This window comes from Paramormyrops kingsleyae, chromosome 17 (genome assembly GCF_048594095.1).
Source record: "Paramormyrops kingsleyae isolate MSU_618 chromosome 17, PKINGS_0.4, whole genome shotgun sequence".
Lineage (NCBI taxonomy): Eukaryota > Metazoa > Chordata > Actinopteri > Osteoglossiformes > Mormyridae > Paramormyrops > Paramormyrops kingsleyae.
In genome coordinates, this window is record NC_132813.1 from 570,144 (window position 1) to 590,272 (window position 20,129).

Consider the following 20,129-nt stretch of genomic DNA (forward strand, 5'->3'; position numbering starts at 1 on the left):
GCTGCTCTCAGTCACAAACCTACCCCCCCCAGCCCCATGCTAACTGCTCTCTTTGTAGGAACATGTGGCGAAATGTTCTCGTGATCTAGTATCTAGGGTGACCTTAGCTATCCCTAGGGAGCTCTGAGCCAAAGAGAACTTTGGAACAATTTCTTTACTTTACAGTCACTCCAGGACAAATTCCTAATTAAAAACAAGGGCTGTTTACACAGGAAAAAAAGCAAGTCCAAGAAAGCACACATGTATCCTATAAGCACTCACATAATTGCTAGGAGCTGAATGAGGGGTGCAGTGTGTTATGTAAGGCACCCCCCACGATGATGTCAGAATACATCTGGGACTATTGCATCGCTTTCGGTCTATAATGAGAGTCAACAGTATCATACATTGCAGCCCCAATGGCCTATATAAGGTAATAGATAGGTGGTTAATTGGCTTTAATCTGCATTTTAATTATAGTGTGAGGCAGAGGGGGAAATTACAGCCCTCTACATGGTATGCTGTCATGCTCAAAAGCAAGGAAGGTGGACTCTAAGGTGATGCTGCTTTACACGTCATGGTATAAGGCTGAGGGACAGCACCGCAGCACGGTGCCTAGCATGGTATAAGGCTGAGGGACAGCACCGCAGCACGGTGGCACGGTGCCTAGCATGGTATAAGGCTGAGGGACAGCACCGCAGCACGGTGGCACGGTGCCTAGCATGGTATAAGGCTGAGGGACAGCACCGCAGCACGGTGGCACGGTGCCTAGCATGGTATAAGCCTGAGGGACAGCACCGCAGCACGGTGGCACGGTGCCTAGCATGGTATAAGGCTGAGGGACAGCACCGCAGCACGGTGGCACGGTGCCTAGCATGGTATAAGGCTGAGGGACAGCACCGCAGCACGGTGGCACGGTGACTAGCATGGTATAAGGCTTCAAGCCGGCCTGACTGACTAAGATATGTCACTGTGTTTATCAGACACTCACGCTACTCACCTGCATAAGTTTATATGATCTATATATGTTTATAACCACCATATTCATTCAACACATGAAAAGCTCACAAGAAAGGGACAGAAATTACTTAATTTCCATTCTTCCATTTCTTACTCCCTCACTTACTGTGCCCTGGTAACATGATCAAACTCAACTTTTTCTCCTAGTTCTTGACTTTTAACACAACTTTGAGGGAATAATGCATTATAACCTGTGGAGAAAATCTTAAACACATGCCCATACTAGAACCTTTTTTGACTTGACATTAATATGCTTTCTGTTCACATAAAGGTCATTTCATAAGGGCAGTTCTTTAGGTTTAGTGCAAATCACAGACCCTGCCTCCTGGCCTTTATAACAGCTGAAGGGATTTTATGAAAAACGTATGAATTGCTGGTGGACATCCTGATTTTGCCGAGATCAACATGTCTCTTGGTAAACAAGGCAGAGGCTTGCATTTCACTTCTTTAACCAATCACAGTCTTCATCGTATGACATCACCACATTGGTCCATTGGTTCACAGTGGTGATGTCATACGATAAATACTGTGATTGGTTAAAGAAGTGACATGCAAGCCCCTGCTTTATTGACCCAGGGACGTGCCGTTGCTGGTTTTCTGGTTTATAGCACTTCAGAAGTTGCAAGGGTTAAACAGTCTGATGCTTCCTTCACAGGGCCGTAGGGTGCTAAGGTGTTTACAGGAGTGGGTCTGCTTGACTAGGTAAGGTAACTTCCTGGTATGGCTCCTCCTCAGAGGTCATGTGACTGGGGGTGGCCCAGATGCCAGGGTGTGCCGTCAATGAGTAAGCCTGTCATTCCCAACCAAAAATAGCTCCAATGGTATCGGCCCAGCCCTGCAAGCTTTATCGCAGGACTCAGGACTCAGGGTGTCATTGGAAGGGTCATGTGACTCATGAAGACTAGTATATTCCTTGGTTCACGTCAAGAACAGTGGTCCCACCACATCCTAAAAAAAATACATTCGTAGACACACATGAACATGATGAAAGAGTCCTTACATAACATGGGACCGTGAGCAGCTCGCCACATAAATCTCGAGGTCTCTTCAAAGCACATGCACGCCACACGCTGAAGCATTTATGATTCACCGCAGACCTCATGAGCACGGTACCCACCGGGGCCGTTTGAAGCACCACTGGCCCTCTGAGATACTGAGATATTGGCTGTCTTCGGTAACCTAACTAGCCTAATCAATTTTTATGAATAACAAAAACAATGCAAGGAATGTACAGTATTGTGTACCTCAACATTCTCAGTCCTCAACATTGTCAGCTGTAGTCTCTAACAATCAAACTAAAAACACACAAAAAACATTCAACCTGAATGTTCAGGCTACTACAAGAGAAAATTGCTGAACACAATGACACACACATGCCCAGGCAGGGAATTCTGGTGTCGCTTAACAATAAAGAAATGTGACATTTTGTAAAAACAAGCCATTCAGACCATTATTACCTCATTTTTTGACCACAGGCCAAAGTAAACGCGCCCTGAAAATGTGGACTTGACCAGAGAGGTGTTACGCACTGCTTCAGGGACAGATCACAGGTACCTCAGTGAGAGGACTCACTTCATCACCTGGGAACACGTGATTCTTACAAAATCACAGTCCGCCGTGGCCCTATCAACAATGTGGACTCTCAAAGTTCAAGACCCAAGATTCAAAGCGGGAAAGAAATTACTTCCAAGTCAGCTCTTTGGAAGAAAAAGAAAGCAATGAAAATGCCCTGTACTGATTCATTTAGCGGTTTAGGCTGGACGTGAAAGGACAGTTTCTGTTCTCTGCGGTCACATGATTTAGGGTCCCTCTGTAGATAAAGCAGCGGTGTGTCACCAGCTCAGCTCCCGCAAGCCGAATCTGGACCTCGAACCAGCGAAAGCCAGGAAGGGGGCTTCTGGGCGCAGCACTCCTGCGGTCTAAAGGCTCTCTGCTCTCTTGGCTGACTACCCCATTTTGTTAACCTCGCCCTCACACGCGTCACAGCTACAACCATGCAAACCATGCTTCAGGCAGCAAGCCATGTGAACTCCTCAGACCTTCACCGAGAGAGCTTCCTGATCAAAGAATCAGTACAAAAACGGAGCAACTGGTTTGTGGGATGGAAAATCTGGTGTCTTCAGTGATTCAGAACTTGAATCCAAATGTTGAAAGAAAAAAAATCTATCAACCACCCGTGGCAGCTGTGTTTCATTTTGAGCCTCTACCTTCCTTCAGAAATATACACTCTTCAGTCCTGTTTCCTTTGCTGTCCCAAATGCCCCATTCAGCATTACAACTCAGATAAACTGTTTTCCCACCAAGCGGCGTTATGATAACAAATGTGCTGTGGGTACGATTATAGCTGGACAGAGAGTCTAGTAAACTGCTATGCTTTTGGCCTCACAATAATATTTATTCAAACCTATTTTAATTTTTATTCGGATCCAATGGTAAGAAATGTGCCATGTCACCAGTGACAGAAGACAATCAGCAGGTCTTTTGCAGACTGGGGTCACTATGGACAACATCCTGGATAGGACGACTGATTGGGTGAGTACTTGACAGATGACAGACAGACAGACAGACTGGATGGATGGATGGATGGATAGATAGATAGATAATGTAGCTTTTAAATATGACCCTATCTATCTATCTATCTATCTATCTATCTATCTATCTATCTATCTATCTATCTATCTATCTATCTTGTAAGAGAGATGTTCCACGCCCTGGGTAACCATAAGCGGTGATACCTTTACAATGTGCATACACTGTACAAACGTCTGAACTGTGGTGGTAAAGTTTTAGCGGAAATTCTCTCCATTCCACTCGAGCATTAGCATGTGTACTCAGCCACAGGTCGCTCTGAGTTTTAATCAGTACTTGGCATATATATTTTGTGACAGCCCACAGATCCATTGCGTCGTATTGGGTTTCATGACCCTGCTAACTCTGGCAGCTTTTTCCATACCTCATTCAGGATGGTCTGCAGAAGAGTTTATGGTCTAAAAATATATCAGGGCCTGCAAACAAGTCCAGACGTGTAAACGGTACAGACAGAAGTGGACGACTTCTATTCTGGCTTCTCCTGTGGTTATTTTCACTTTTACGTTCATCTGGCCCACATCAGACTGGCTTATCAGATGAACAAAAGGCAAATGTACTTGCTTGACTTGCTTTACCATCTTTTTTTTTATTAGAGAACACAGAGATGGTGAACTGAACAGTGGTTGTCAAATTTTCACATACAAGTAGCCAGGAGGCTCCTGTGGAGACAGTCAGGTTTAAATAGTTATTTGGTGTTTACACACAGAGCATATTGCATGACTATTTGTTTACCTAATGATGTCTGATGATGATTTAGTCCGAAAGAAAACATATCATGTATAACTCAGGCTAAAAATGCACTACAGAACTATACAGAATACACAATTACAGAATGCAGAATCCAGGCAGCTCAAATAACTCAACTTTAAAGCACAAGTATTATTGCACTTAATAACAGGTCTCAAATGTTGTTGTGGGGGCTGTGCTCCCTGAAAGCTAGCTGAAAAACTGCATGGTCCACAGATTTGACATGTACTCCAAGAACACACTATCAATCACATTCCACAGCACTGCACCGTGGCGAAAGAAGTACTTCATAAGGAGCACTGACAGAGCAGGCAGCACACCTGCACTGTTCACTTCATCAAGCAGATCCTGCCTTTCCAGTTGGCACAATCACACAATTAGATTATAGATTAACTGATCTGTCACCCCTTAATAAGCAACAGTAATAAGCGAGCTTCAAGCTGGCTTTCACCAGGCACGAGACACGGCATGCGATGACTCTGGGGAGATGTTCTTTGTGTACTCGCAGCGGGGGCAACGCCATCCAAGAAGAATGATTATAAACTCAGAAAAGAAAAACAAGAACATTTTGCCGGAACCGTGAAGTCAAACACTGATCATGGGATGGAATGTTTAGATAGCTGACAGGCAGGGTGCCCAGCATACCAGGCACTGAACGGGCTCATCCCATGGAATGTTTAGGTAGCTGACAGGCAGGGTGCCCAGCATACCAGGCACTGAACGGGCTCATCCCATGGAATGTTTAGGTAGCTGACAGGCAGGTTGCCCAGCATACCAGGCACTGAAGGGGCTCATCCCATGGAATGTTTAGGTAGCTGACAGACAGGGTGCCCAGCATACCAGGCACTGAAGGGGCTCATCCCATGGAATGTTTAGGTAGCTGACAGACAGGGTGCCCAGCATACCAGGCACTGAAGGGGCTCATCCCATGGAATGCTTAGGTAGCTGACAGACAGGGTGCCCAGCATACCAGGCACTGAAGGGGCTCATCCCATGGAATGTTTAGGTAGCTGACAGACAGGGTGCCCAGCATACCAGGCACTGAAGAGGCTCATCCCATGGAATGTTTAGGTAGCTGAGAGGCAGGGTGCCCAGCATACCAGGCACTGAAGAGGCTCATCCCATGGAATGTTTAGGTAGCTGACAGGCAGGGTGCCCAGCATACCAGGCGGGCTCATCCCGTGGAATTGCAAGTCACTTACTCTGCATGCAAACAGGTGGCGATCTAAAGAATGGGCTGCTATGGTGTACGAAGATGCTACACAGACAGAAACAGGGCAGGAATGCTTCAGACAGGCAGGCAGTAAGGTTGATATGGACGGAACTGGACCAGAACTGTGTGATGGGCCCGCTAAAAGCCTCTAGCTAATGCTTTTAAGTAAGAGATTCATAATTTTGGCCATTAATACAACTAGATATTTTAGCTGGCATGGCTTATCTTTCTATGTAAAGATACAACAGCAGAACACTGTAAACATCAGTGTAAATTCTAATCAAGCAGGTAGATTCATCCAGAAATCTGATGGGAATCGAGGCCTCAGGAAACTAACCCTAAGCCTAACCCTAAGCCTAACCCAGGGGGACGCACGCCAGCAGTGTTCTTCATGGCGGTCAAGGTACGGAGAGCTGGAGCCTGACTGTGTTTTCTCATGAAGCCTGTGAAGATGTAGAGGTTGTGGCTAGAGAGAGGGGGGCTGGGGCGTGTGCTCACTAAAGAGGAGTCAGGAACTGATGACCTTCTGAGGCTCTGCGTATGGAATGGCTTTCAGCTTGAATCGCCCCGAGCAGGTGGCATCATCGAGCTCTGCGGTGTGTTTTATAGTCCATCCCGGGGGGGGGCACAGGAACCACAGAACCGCCTGCCTATGACAGACAACTTCATTTCAGTTTGACTGACACCTGTGTGCAATACTGGGTCAGAGGAAGCTGAACAAGTGAAAACCGTACATATATGTATAGGAACTGACGTGATCCGCAAGTATACATTCACCGTACAAAAGTTAACATGCACAATAATTTCTTGTCATAATGGCACAAATCCACATAAAATAAGCATGCATGTTCGCTGTTATGTTATTCATATTTAGTGAAGTAGATTGTATTGACTGGAAGGTGAAATTTTGGACATTTCTATTGAACCATTCAGCCAGTGTTTAATCTGCCTTAACAGGCTTAGTGCAATATGTGGTGTTTGTAAACATTGCTAAATGTAATAATAAAAGAAAAACACACAAAAAATGCCTCAACTGATGTTTATATAAAACTTTTGCTAAGGTAGATGCTGTGGTAAAGAATGCAATTGGGTTAATATTCTAAACAATGCTTCAAAAAGAATAAATTAATAAAACATAATGTTGCATATATCAATATATGATTATAATTTACATGATGTAGCAAATACTAATGTTAATGCTTTAATGTGGACAACAAGGTCAATGGAAATAGCCTAACTGATAGACAGAAACACCAGACAGCATAAACCAGCTTTCACACACAGCACACTTTCTGAAAGCTCAGATTTAATGCTGTCATTCTGAAAACTATTTGTTTCATCAGATGTTAAGTTCAGTTCCTCTCTTGGCACGCAACTGCTTTCATAGCTGCCCAATTGTTCAAATGTTTTTCTAGGAATAACGATAATGTTTTCAACTCCTGACTAATGATATGAAAAAACTCAAGACAGCAAAAGCTGTTGCTTATGCTCACTGGTACAGTTTCATATTCCAAGGCTTCAGACAGAAGTTGAAATTCTGTCTGGGATCTAATGAGCCGCACTGTCTATGTTGCCGAGGCAACGAGGCACAGTGGAAGCAGCTGATTTCACTTTGGCATCTGAGAGTAATTTGTCCTCCCTGTGATGTCATAGACCCGAGCCTGGGGCTTCTACAGACTGCCTGCCAGATCCAAGCAGCACAGAAAGGCCTCCGTGCCCAGCCGCCATCTGGGGTCTCTTTGCATTTTCATACTGTAAAATTGCGCCGCGGGCCGCGGTGCAGCTGCCGAGAGAGGATCAGACCCAGCTGGAGCGCAGTGCTAACAAAATGGTCCGGCTAAGTGCCCACATGAAGTGGCCCAAGCCCCATGCCCAGCTGAAGCCTGAATTGCTTCATGGTTCTGCAGAGGCGAGACAAATCTCATCCACCGTTCAGTTTCCCTACACATAAACACATAAAATACACTCACTTCCAAAAAAAAGTCAGGTAATGGGATTTAAGGAGAAGCCCAAGGTCTCACTAAGAGCAGCTCACTTCATCTAACCATGTCTGCAGCACATCCACCTCACAGAGATGTTTGTTCCCTCAACCTCATATGCTCTTCTCCATTAAGCATTTTAAAATGTCAGTCATATAAACACAATGTCTATTGTTTAGACTGTGTGGTGAGTAGCTTCCAAGAAGCATCTAATTAAAAGATTGCAACCATATTACTAAAACATTAAAAATTAGGACCAATAATCTGTTTAAAACAAGCTTAAACATCCTTGGAAAAGCATGGAAAATGAACAGATGTAAGAAGGATCATTAGTCAAACCGCATATCCCACTCATCTGCCCCTGGTCAGGCCAGTTCATCATCCTTGCTGGTTGCTTGTATCTATAGAACATTTCTGCTGTGGAAGAATGATTCCCTTGTTTATTAAATCTGTTTATTATATCTTATGAATAAAACATGGTATGTCTCTAAAACTTAGCTAGAACAGACCTTAGCTGAAGCTGAATTAAGCCCACAACATCTTTAAACCTGGGCTTGAAAACAGCTTAATTCACATTAACACGTGACAGGGCCACTCAGTACTGACCAGTCTTCGCATGGCTCGGTATGGCTCGGCATGTCTCGGTATGGCTCAGTATAGCTCGGTATGGCTCGGCATGTCTTGGTATGGCTCGGTATGGCTCGGCATGGCTCGGTATGGCTCGGCATGGCTCGGCATGGCTCAGCTGCTGTAGTTTCAGACTTAGGCCACATTGCCTCCGCATAAAAGGCTGAAGTCTCATTTTCAAATCTCAGTTTCCTAGCCTGACCTGCATGTGGAGTCAGTGAGTTCTGCTGCAGCCTCGGCGGACCCCCTCGGGTTGTCGGGCGTTTTCTAGCCCGACCTGCATGTGGAGTCAGTGAGTTCTGCTGCAGCCTCGGCGGACCCCCTCGGGTTGCCCGGCATTCTGTAGCCTATCCTGCACGTGAAGTCATTGAGTTCTACTGTGGCTTTTGTGCAGGAGAAGTACCTGTAATGACTTTTTCAGTGACTCCTGGCCTCCAAGCTGATTGGATAAAGGGCGGCTTTCTGTCTGGAATCTCTCACTGTGGGGAGTCCAGGAACACAGGCTTAGATTTCACCCCCACCCACGCCTCTACCAGGACTGCTCTGTCAAGTCTGAACCAGAACCAAAACATCCTCTCCTCCAGAATGATACATCACGGGAACGTTTACTTAGAACAGCTGGCCCATGCGACCTTCTGAACCCTCCCCACCGGAACCCAGAGGACTTGACCCCTGACACTGAGCAGGAATAAGGAACTCAGTAAGGAACTCCATAACTCATATTGGTCAGGAGAGCTCTGAGATGTGGAAGGTTTGGGGCGTTTTCCTGTTTGGTTTGCCTCAGAAACAAGTGCTTTTCTGGTAAATATTATGGCTATTATGCCATTTATGAAGCTAGTGGAAATAGCTCTCAGTGTATAATACAAGATGAGCTGGGATGCTTTCAGTGAGCCTCATTCTACAGAGTAAATCGCAGCACAGATAATATTTAAAGCGAGAAATAACTTACTTCCAAATAAAATAATTAAATTGTTTTCAGAGAGAGAAGGAGGATATAATTTAAGAGGTAAATCGAATTTAAACATCCATTGTGTTAGAACAACATTAAAAAGTATGTGTGTTTCAATAGCAGGGGTTAAATTATGGAACAGTTTTACAGAAGAATTAAAACAAAGTAAAAACATAAGTCAGTTTAAAATAAAATATAAAGTACAAATTCTAAATAAATACAAGGATGAAGAAGAGCAGTTTACCTCGGGATGGTAATGGTAATGGTAATGGTAATGGTAATGCCAAAACTTACCTTTTGAAAGAAATGTGTCATTTGGTGTGTTCAGTCTATATATGACAGTAATAGTGTTGTTTTGTTGTGTTGTCTTTTCTTTATTTGACAAAAAGTATTTAAAGTGAGCTGTGAATAACTGGATGGGGGTGGGGCTAAATAAGTTTATACTTCAGCCTTGTTACACTTCGCCGGATACGAGCCAGCAAACAAGGGAGCGGAGTCGTCGATGAAGAAAACACGGGGTTTATTTCAGGAACAGGCAGGACAGGAGGGGAAGCACGACAACGAACCGTACAACATCAATGACCGATCTGGGAAATACTGACTGAGACTCAAGACAGGCTGAACTGAACAAGCAACAGGTAATCACAATCAGGAATAAACACGAGGCAATGAGGGGGGCGTGGCACACACGAGGATCGTACGAGCCGGACGTGACAAGCCTACTCCTTTTCAAACATAAAAGACTGGAAATATGTTATGTAAATATGGTGACGGTGAATATGTGAATATGTTTATAAACAATAAACAAAAAACAAACAAACAAAATAATACATTCATCCCTCTTTCTTAATGAAAAGAATTTGGAAGAGTATCAAACAAAATGAAGCCAGGTGATATCATTTAAAAATAATCTGAAGAGCTTGTTGGAATTGATGCCATATGTTACACAAAATAGCCCTCTGATAAACTTCTATTTAAATTCAGTGGGGCCTGTTTTTCTGGCCTTTATACACCCTTGTAAACAGAAAGGGGAGCCCTGCTTACACTAAACATTTTCTGCGTTGCCTCTACGTGTTTTGTTCCATATTTAAGCATTTTTCATAATGAAGGTAACAGTCTGATGCAGAACAGTGATTATTATCAGTTTTATCTTAATGTTTGTTGGTATTTGAAATGTACAGACTACAGGCAAGTGTCACGCCCAGACAGGTGACCACGCCCACTTAGGCGGGACACAGCTGTAAGCACTTCGCATAAAAGAGGTCGAGTGTGAGAAGCGAAGTATCGTTGCCATTGTCTCTAATGCTCCTCACTGAGCACTCTCTCGTCTGTCGTTTCTCTCGTCTGTCGTTTCTCTCGCCTGCCCCCCCTGCCCTGCCTACCCCGTCCCCCTGTCCCGGATCCCTCATCTCCCCGGCTCCCACCTGTTCCTGCCTCTCGTCCTTCCCGTCCCCTCGTCTGGTGTGCCAACCTAGGACTGACCACCCCGGCTTCTGACCCCGTTGGACTGTCCCCAACTACGTCTTTTGCTTTGTGTCTTGGTTTTGGTTGTTTCAGAATTCTAAATAAAGGTCTTGTGCAAACTGGGTCCTGTCTCCACCCGAAGCTTGACAGCAAGTCTGTTGTTGACGGTGAACCATATTCAGCTGACTATGTAAAAGGTGACCATCACTCATCCCCCAGAAAGGTAAAGATCTTTTACACACACTGGCGTCTCTATTCATCGTTCTGGTGACTCTTAAGATCCCTGCAGCTTCACAGCAACTCTCCAGCCTGCCATCCATCTGCTAAATTGATGCTTCATAGGGATGTTGTCACTTCATTTAATCTTCTTGTAGGAACCATGTGTCACAATGTGAGACGGACTGTACCATTAGTCTACATTATCCAAAGAAGCCCCATTAGCATGAGCTCCCCTTTGCATTGAGTTTAAATCAAAGCAGGCATTAGGGTCAACTGATGGACTATATGAAGATGGCCCTACAGGAAGCTACATTTTGAAGCCTCAGTGCAACTCAAAGGAAAACCATCCTCTGGTTCACAGAAAACTTTATTTTCATTTTAACAATGATGCCACTTATGCGCTACATGTCAATTCTCAGATGAACAAAAAGCAAAACCAAAGCCGAAGAAAACAGGGAATGTTAGTACTGTAACAAACAGTCAGAAATTACAGGTTGTATTGACCTTACTGGCTACACTGAACAAGTATGAACAAATCAGGCAAGTTTCATCCAGGGGCATGAATGATGAGCTGCTTAGAGTACGACAGGGTTGGAGAGAGTCTGAGAACGGGGCAGAGGGCTGCTAGTCATCCACTGTGTCTCTGGGCACAAAACACTTCACTCATCATCCCCCAGCTCTGTGAGCAGAGCACGTCTCGGCTGCAGAGAACATAAAACAGCCCTGTCTGAAGTAACGATGTTGATGGATCACCTGGATACCCCAGCAGGTTTTTGTGCAGACGGACCCCCCCAATCTCTAATGAGTGCAGGTGTTCCTGCCCAACCCTGCTGCAGTAAGGCTCCCCCACACACCATGCAGCTGGGTCTCCAGCAATGATCCATCCCTGCATCCTGGGCTGTCAGTCAGACAGCCAAACACAATGCTCTCCACCATAAGTCCAAGCAGAGGTGACTATTGGACAAAATGTCAGTTTGATTAATGCCAAACCTCTGGTTCAGGTTTATGATGGTTTCACATCACAGTGCAGGTCATTAGAGCAACATCTGACAAGCAGGATCAATAGCTGCTTGAGGTTTCCCCTGTCTCATAGCCAATATACTTGTGATTTGCCCCATCATGTCGCCAACACACTTGAGGTTTGCTCCATTAGGTTGACAACATTCTTGAGGTTTGCCCCATCTTGTGGCCAAACAACTTACGGTTTGCCCCACTGGAGAGTCAACACACTTGTTTTTCTGCCCCATCATCTGACCAAAACACAAAACATTTGCTTCATTGTGTAACTAGCACACTTCAGGATTACATCATTGGGTAGCCAGCAAGCTTGAGGATTACATCACTGGGTAGCCAGCAAGCTTGAGGATTACATCATTGGGTAGCCAGCAAGCTTGAGGTTTGCCCTATTGTGTAGCTAAATCATAAACAGAATTTGCATGTTTGGTTCCAGGTACTGTATTAACAAAAAATAAACAACTATGTACATTAAAGAACCAACTAAAGAAATCCAACCAGAATTTTTACTTTACCTAGGAACTGTAGAGTATGATAATTTATCGTTTCGGAGCAAGGTATATAGAAAGATGTAATTAGGGGTAATAACATACTCAGCATCCTAGAATCAAGTTGGGAGCCAAAGATTCATAGAGCCAACAGGGGATCCTCTTCAATTCTCACAGATTATAACCTCTTTCAGAGGCACTGATCTTTTGACATCTACAGGAATCTACAGGAAGCCTGTGTAAGTCGGCCTCTCATGCCCTCGTTTCATGTGGAACATTCCCAAAAGGAACACGCCCAAGTCCAGATAGACCTTTATATTACAGGACCACCTTGCTCTTCACAGATCGGATTTCAAACACAGGAGTGAAAGATGTGTTTAAGCACTAATACCACTGGGAAATGCAGCTATCACTGCATGGCCTTAGACAACATTCACAGACTTTAAGACCAAGAATGCAATAAATCTTAGTAATGCACTTGTTCTGTTAAACCAAAAGAAACCAGTGATTAGTCAGGGACCATAGGACACATATAGATGTTTAATGGTCACAAAGACATCAGTCGTCAGGCAAGCTTTCTAGAATAAGAATAAAAGAGTATTATTATTATTACTACTATATTACTTTAACATTGTGGTGTTAATTACAAACAACCGAGAAGAGACACCTGCAAATCCAAAAGATCCAAATTCCCTGTACTTATTGAGTTACCATGATACTCTTGCATCATGAAGCGTAAACTGATGATAAACGGGGCATGCCTCTCCTTCACTGCATTTCCGTGCACCTAAGCCACGCCTCTCCTTCGCTGCATTTCCATGCACCTAAGCCACGCCTCTCCTTCGCTGCATTTCCGTGCACCTAAGCCACGCCTCTCCTTCGCTGCATTTCCGTGCACCTAAGCCACGCCTCTCCTTCGCTGCATTTCCGTGCACCTAAGCCACGCCTCTCCTTCGCTGCTTTTCCGTGCACCTAAGCCAAGCCTCTCCTTCGCTGCATTTCCGTGCACCTAAGCCAAGCCTCTCCTTCGCTGCATTTCCGTGCACCTAAGCCAAGCCTCTCCTTCGCTGCATTTCCGTGCACCTAAGCCACGCCTCTCCTTCGCTGCATTTCCGTGCACCTAAGCCACGCCTCTCCTTCGCTGCATTTCCGTGCACCTAAGCCACGCCTCTCCTTCGCTGCTTTTCCGTGCACCTAAGCCAAGCCTCTCCTTCGCTGCATTTCCGTGCACCTAAGCCACGCCTCTCCTTCGCTGCTTTTCCGTGCACCTAAGCCACGCCTCTCCTTCGCTGCATTTCCGTGCACCTAAGCCACGCCTCTCCTTCGCTGCATTTCCGTGCACCTAAGCCACGCCTCTCCTTCGCTGCTTTTCCGTGCACCTCCCCCACCCCCCCGCCCAGCGTAAATGTCACAGAGGCAGCCCGCCTTGTGATGGTGGCCAGGCCAGGGCAGCTCAAAGCACATGGGCACAGGCATATCCAGGAAAGGGTTCACTGCCCTCCCTTATATCTGAAAGGGGTGCTATTTGACACCAATCCTGTAGGTTGCATATGTGTAATTCTCCATCCATCCATCCATCCACCCATTTTCTATACCCACTTGTCCTGTGCAAGGTTTGGTGGGGGGGGGTGGTTGACAGAACTCACTGACAAAAAAAAAAACCTAGATGAACATATAGATGAAATGTTACTAAAGATATTAAAACACCGTCCTTTTGCATATTTTCATATCTTCTGCAGCCAAGTGTCTTCTGAAGACATTTTAGCTGTTGAGTATTTCGGTTTTTAAGGAATGAGGAGCAGATTGGGAGCTCATGGCCTGGAAAGGAAGAAAGACGTGAGTTTAGTAGAGAAGATGAGCTGCTCTTCTGTATCGCAGGAATCCGCATGAGCCTGTCATTAAGCCCTGGCTCCCCCTCACCTGCTCTCAGAGCTCACTGTCATGTTGTGTAAAAGTGATTTACCCCACAGCTACGCCAGTAGACATGTGGACCCCCATCCCAAGAGAGGATCTAAATTTCAGCTGGGGGGTGGTTTATGTGATTCCTCAATTTATGTCAGCCGCAAAGAATCCTAAGTATGCTCTGTCCTCCTACAGTCATCGCACTGCATTCTTCAAAGAGATCTCTACTGGAATACTTTCAAAATCACTAAAAACCATTTCATAAAATCATAAAATCATTTATTTGTCTTATTTGCTCCAAGCTGATTATCTTAATCCTGCTTAATCGGCCTGTGCACAGCATACATACTGACTTCAGCATGGTGTTAAAAGTCAAAGCTACGCCCTTCCAAAGGAGGGTGTAATGAGAGGCTCCCAGATCAGGGGCTGGTTCACCTCCATCGCTTCTGCAGCGCATCGCATTCATCTGCGGCACTAAACTTTAACGTCCCCCAGAGACACCCAGTCACTGAAGAATATGTCCCTTATTGCTGGCCAGTATTTTATAAAACAAGCAGCCTTGTTCTAAAGGCAGGTTTCCCACAGCACCTGGTACCCATAATGACTAGTGGGCCAGGGGCCCGATCCATAATGAACTGTTCCAGTGCCTGAGCAGGCGGTTCTAGCTCATAAACGGCAGCAAGAACCAGAGGGTTCGGGTTGGATTGCTAACACCTGTCACTTACAAAGCAGCAGACAGTTAAAGCAGCACAATTACACTGTGTAACACAGGACTTACAGGAGTAAGTCAAGGATGTCAAGGATGTTTATCTATGACTGTGTTAATCACCAGAGAAAAAAAATTCCCTGTACACATTTAAAAAACTGATCAACATATAGTGTCAAACTTTGGGTTGGGATGGCAAACAGATCCAGAAAAAAGTGTGTTTGGTCAGTGAGTGGCAGATTTATTAGGAGAAAGGTTTCTCTGTATTAGGATTTATGAAGTGTGGAGTAGTACATGTGGAGTGTGGAGTAGTACATGTGGAGTGTGGAGTAGTACATGCAAGGTGCCGTTTCTCCAGGGACAACAGAAATCACAAGAAGCATTTCACTGCAAATGTCCCTGGCTGGAATCAGGATCTCTGTGGTACTGGGAAGGGCATTACAAAGGAACATACCAAGTTACTACTGGGAGGAGGGGCAGGTGAGCTGTATTATGGCCATTGATCATCGTCATCTGACTCTCCCTCCGACAGGAATGCCATACCCACCCATTCACCAGCTAAATCACTGCCTTTCCCACATATCAGCCAATCACTGCATGTGACATAAGGCATTTAACCTTGATCTGCTAGGCCACTGCATGCGAGGCCCGGTTCTCTTTATCTCTGGGTCACAGATAACACAGCACCTCTGATGCTTACAGAAATGGTTCTGTTGACCTCATTCACTGAGGCAGATCTTAGCCTGTCACAGTTTCCACATTTTAAAACAATGGCTTAAACAGGAAAACCACATCGGTCTGGGTGTTTTCCAGATCAGATACTTAATTACCCCCAGAGCCTTTCACGCAAATAATAATGACAATAACCACTGACTAACACTAAGGATTACAATCAAGCCTGTCAGTCACATCTGCTGTTTGCAACAACTTATTTCCTTTGATATCAAATCCGGAGCACTTTGGCACACTTCCGGTCGGCACATTGCAGTCATGCTTCCTGTGAGTGGGGGGTCTACGGAAGCATGACGCGGAATGAATCTGCAACATCCCTAATGCTACAGAAGGGCACATGGCATAAACTGGCTTCAGGGAGTTTGTTTGTGTGTTTACAAGTGTGAGCTACATTGGCAGTCAAAGACAAATGCTTCCAGTCTCGGCTTTAAGTGATTGCAAGACAGAAACATAATCATGATTACATTATGATTAATGATTACAAGTATGGAAATATAGTAGTGTACTAAAATTTTCACATTTATTTTCACATTTATTGTTATTTACCAGGACCCATGCTCTATGGAGTATTGCTCGATAAAGGCCGGGAGTAATGTACCTCTGAGCACCCACGGACCCATGCTCTATTGAGTACTGCTCGATAAAGGCCGGGAGTAATGTACCTCTGAGCACCCACGGTCCCATGCTCTATGGAGTACTGCTCGATAAAGGTCAGGAGTAATGTACCTCTGAGCACCCACGGTCCCATGCTCTATGGAATACTGCTCGATAAAGGCCGGGAGTAATGTACCTCTGAGCACCCACGGACCCATGCTCTATGAAGTACTGCTCGATAAAGGCCGGGAGTAATGTACCTCTGAGCACCCACGGGCCCATGCTCTATGGAGTACGACTGCTTGATGTGACTCTGTACAGCACTTTGGTCAACCTTGGTTGTTTAAAAGTGCTTTATAAATAAACTTGGATTTGATTTGATTTGATAAAGGCTGGGAGTCATGTACCAAAGTGTCCATGAACAAGTGGGAGCTGTATTTCACTGAGGAAGTTTAACCCACAGTGACACTTCAAGTACAACGGGTAATTGACAATTAACTCTGGTTCTGAACCCCATGATCTCATGGAGGAACTAGACACCTCCATGTGTGCAATCGCTCAAGGTTAAAACGTATATTCAGCTTTCATGCACTTTGTAATTCTTTTTTTATTAAACTGCAAACTAATTTGCATGCTTGTTCTGAAGAGGAAAAATCCAGTACTCAAATCCCTCTCCCAGAGCCCAAAACATCAGCCTCAGGAGGTCTACATGAAGGTGTGGAGCACTGAACATGAAACAGCTACAAGGGCCAGCATTTACTGCACATTTGGGACTCGTCAGGTTTAGAGACCAAGAGACAGATACTTACCTGAAGTGCCAGCCTCATCGTCACACCAGTGAAAGGGCAGGGAGCAATCTGCAAAGCCATGTTGAACGTAGCAACCAAGGATCGTCTCTAGGTCCCATGTGCTGTTGGTCACAGGGTGGAGAGCTGGTCCTTATCTGTGATAAGAAGATTTGGACTTGGACTAGCATTGTACACAAAAATGCAGCACAAACCAAGTGGTATATTGCCAGAAAATACTTCATGTGGCAGATCGTTGTGGTTTCTGGGAATCCAGAGCCTACATCTATAAAATCAGCAAGCCCTCAACCTCCAACCAGATGCAACAGCAGTGTAACACAATACTGCTTCTCTTGGCACTTGCTATAAGAAATTATACTTGAACATTGTTCAAAAAAGTTGCCTCATAACTTTAAAAACAGTATATTTTTATTTTAAAATATTTGCTAAGTACACATAAAGAAGAAAAACATGTTTTACCCAAAATAAACATCTGTAAATTTAATCCCTTGTAAAGAATGAAAAAAATTCACCATCTCCAGTGCTGTGGATATCATAATATATCAAATAATTAATCATAATTATAATTAAATCAACCCCAAGTCAGCCCTGAAGAGGTGCATTACTATACAAAGACTTTGCAGCATCTGTTTAATTTAAAATCAATCATTATGTAAATATTATTGGTAAGATATGAAAAAGAAACTAAAGGAATTCTGTAAAAGCCCAGGTCCCAAATTTGTGCCAACGAAAATGACATTCACGTTCAGCACTACAAAAAAGCCCGGTTCATGCTGTACACACACACACACACACACACAATTAGAATTTTAACCCTAAATCAAATCAAATCACTTTTATTGTCACGCCACTTGTCACCAGTACACTGTACACCAATACATGTGAGTGAAATGCTTGTGTGCAAAGCCGTGCGAAGCAGCCGTAGTACGACACGAATTAACAATCAAAATATAACCATATAACATATAAAACATTTGACAAATCTATGTATGTACAAAAGTGTGTGCAGTGGTGCAACAAGACTGTACAGTTAATAATGTGCAACGTGTGGTAAATGGCTGAGTGTTGGTGGCCAGTGTTAGTGGTCAGAGTTCAGCAGTCTGATCGAGATGCAAACAAAGCCAGAGCAAGAGACTCGAACCCAGGACCCAGAGGTGTGAGGCAAAAGTGCCACCACACCAGAAAACACACATAACAGAGTAAATATAGTCACAGCTAAAAATGTTGCCGGAGCACTTTATGGTTAACAAAGGTACGTGGTACTAATGCGTGCTGGAGAACCTACAGTATGGTTATCAAAGGTACGTGGTACTAATGAGTGCTGGAGAACCTATGGTTATCAAAGGTACGTGGTACTAATGCGTGCTGGAGAACCTACAGTATGGTTAGCAAAGGTACGTGGTACTAATGCGTGCTGGAGAACCTACAGTATGGTTAGCAAAGGTACGTGGTACTAATGAGTGCTGGAGAACCTACAGTATGGTTAGCAAAGGTACGTGGTACTAATGCGTGCTGGAGAACCTACAGTATGGTTAGCAAAGGTACGTGGTACTAATGAGTGCTGGAGAACCTATGGTTAGCAAAGGTACGTGGTACTAATGCGTGCTGGAGAACCTACAGTATGGTTAGCAAAGGTACATGGTACTAATGCGTGCTGGAGAACCTACAGTATGGTTAGCAAAGGTACATGGTACTAATGCGTGCTGGAGAACCTACAGTATGGTTAGCAAAGGTACATGGTACTAATGAGTGCTGGAGAACCTATGGTTATCAAAGGTACGTGGTACTAATGCGTGCTGGAGAACCTATGGTTATCAAAGGTACATGGTACTAATGAGTGCTGGAGAACCTATGGTTATCAAAGGTACGTGGTACTAATGCGTGCTGGAGAACCTACAGTATGGTTAGCAAAGGTACATGGTACTAATGAGTGCTGGAGAACCTATGGTTATCAAAGGTACGTGGTACTAATGCGTGCTGGAGAACCTATGGTTAGCAAAGGTACATGGTACTAATGAGTGCTGGAGAACCTATGGTTATCAAAGGTACGTGGTACTAATGCGTGCTGGAGAACCTATGGTTAGCAAAGGTTAGTGGTACTAATGCGTGCTGGAGAACCTATGGTTAGCAAAGGTACGTGGTACTAATTCGTGCTGGAGAACCTATGGTTAGCAAAGGTACGTGGTACTAATGCGTGCTGGAGAACCTATGGTTAGCAAAGGTTAGTGGTACTAATGCGTGCTGGAGAACCTATGGTTAGCAAAGGTACGTGGTACTAATTCGTGCTGGAGAACCTATGGTTAGCAAAGGTTAGTGGTACTAATGCGTGCTGGAGAACCTATGGTTAGCAAAGGTTAGTGGTACTAATGCGTGCTGGAGAACCTATGGTTAGCAAAGGTTAGTGGTACTAATGCGTGCTGGAGAACCTATGGTTAGCAAAGGTACGTGGTACTAATGCGTACTGGAGAACCTATGGTTAGCAAAGGTACGTGGTACTAATGCCTGCTGGAGAACCTCTGCACATGTTGGAGGCTGACCCATGTTCGAGGGCGTGTTCCCACATTGTGATGTCTTCAAATTCCATTCTCTATAGTCAAGAGATCTGCAAAGAATTATACTGGGAGGGAGAGAGTAAAGCAGTTGGGCTGGAGAGGCATGAACATGGTCCCACAGCCAGGCTCTGTGCCTTAAGGGCTCCCTGCGACTGAACCTGGGACTAGACTCAGCAAACGCCACAGGCTTAGTCACCATATTGCTTTTGTAAGATGTGCAAAGTATTATGGAAGCATTTTCTCAAACTGAGCTAATGTTGTCGTGTTATCAAAAGTAACACACGCAAGTTCACCGCAATGTGAACCACAGGGTAAGATAACAGAGCCAATCAGTGAGAACAACTAGAACATTTACAATACCCAGAACTGGTACATCAAGCTCTTTCGGGATTTTATATATAAACTCCAAATTGGCCTTTCTGTTTTTAAAAATGATAATATTTGCGTGCGTGCGTGTGTGTGTGTATGTGTGTGTGTGTGTGTCTGTGTGTTCACACAATGGCAAAATTTCCAAACGATGCATTTCTCAGAACGCAGCCTTGTCGTTAA

At 44.6% G+C, this 20,129-nt stretch overlaps 1 protein-coding gene across 2 annotated transcripts in view; it reads right to left on the reverse strand.

Moving 5' to 3' along the window:
* The window catches only part of LOC111833943 (A disintegrin and metalloproteinase with thrombospondin motifs 8-like), a 63,462-nt gene that overhangs the window by 40,880 nt on the left and 2,453 nt on the right, over positions 1-20,129 (reverse strand). For both annotated transcript variants that reach the window (XM_023792694.2, XM_072701669.1), the window contains exon 2: positions 17,032-17,165. In XM_023792694.2, coding sequence (XP_023648462.1) covers positions 17,032-17,091 — 60 coding nt within the window. In that variant the 5' untranslated portion in view covers positions 17,092-17,165. The remainder of the gene's footprint in view (positions 1-17,031; positions 17,166-20,129) is intronic.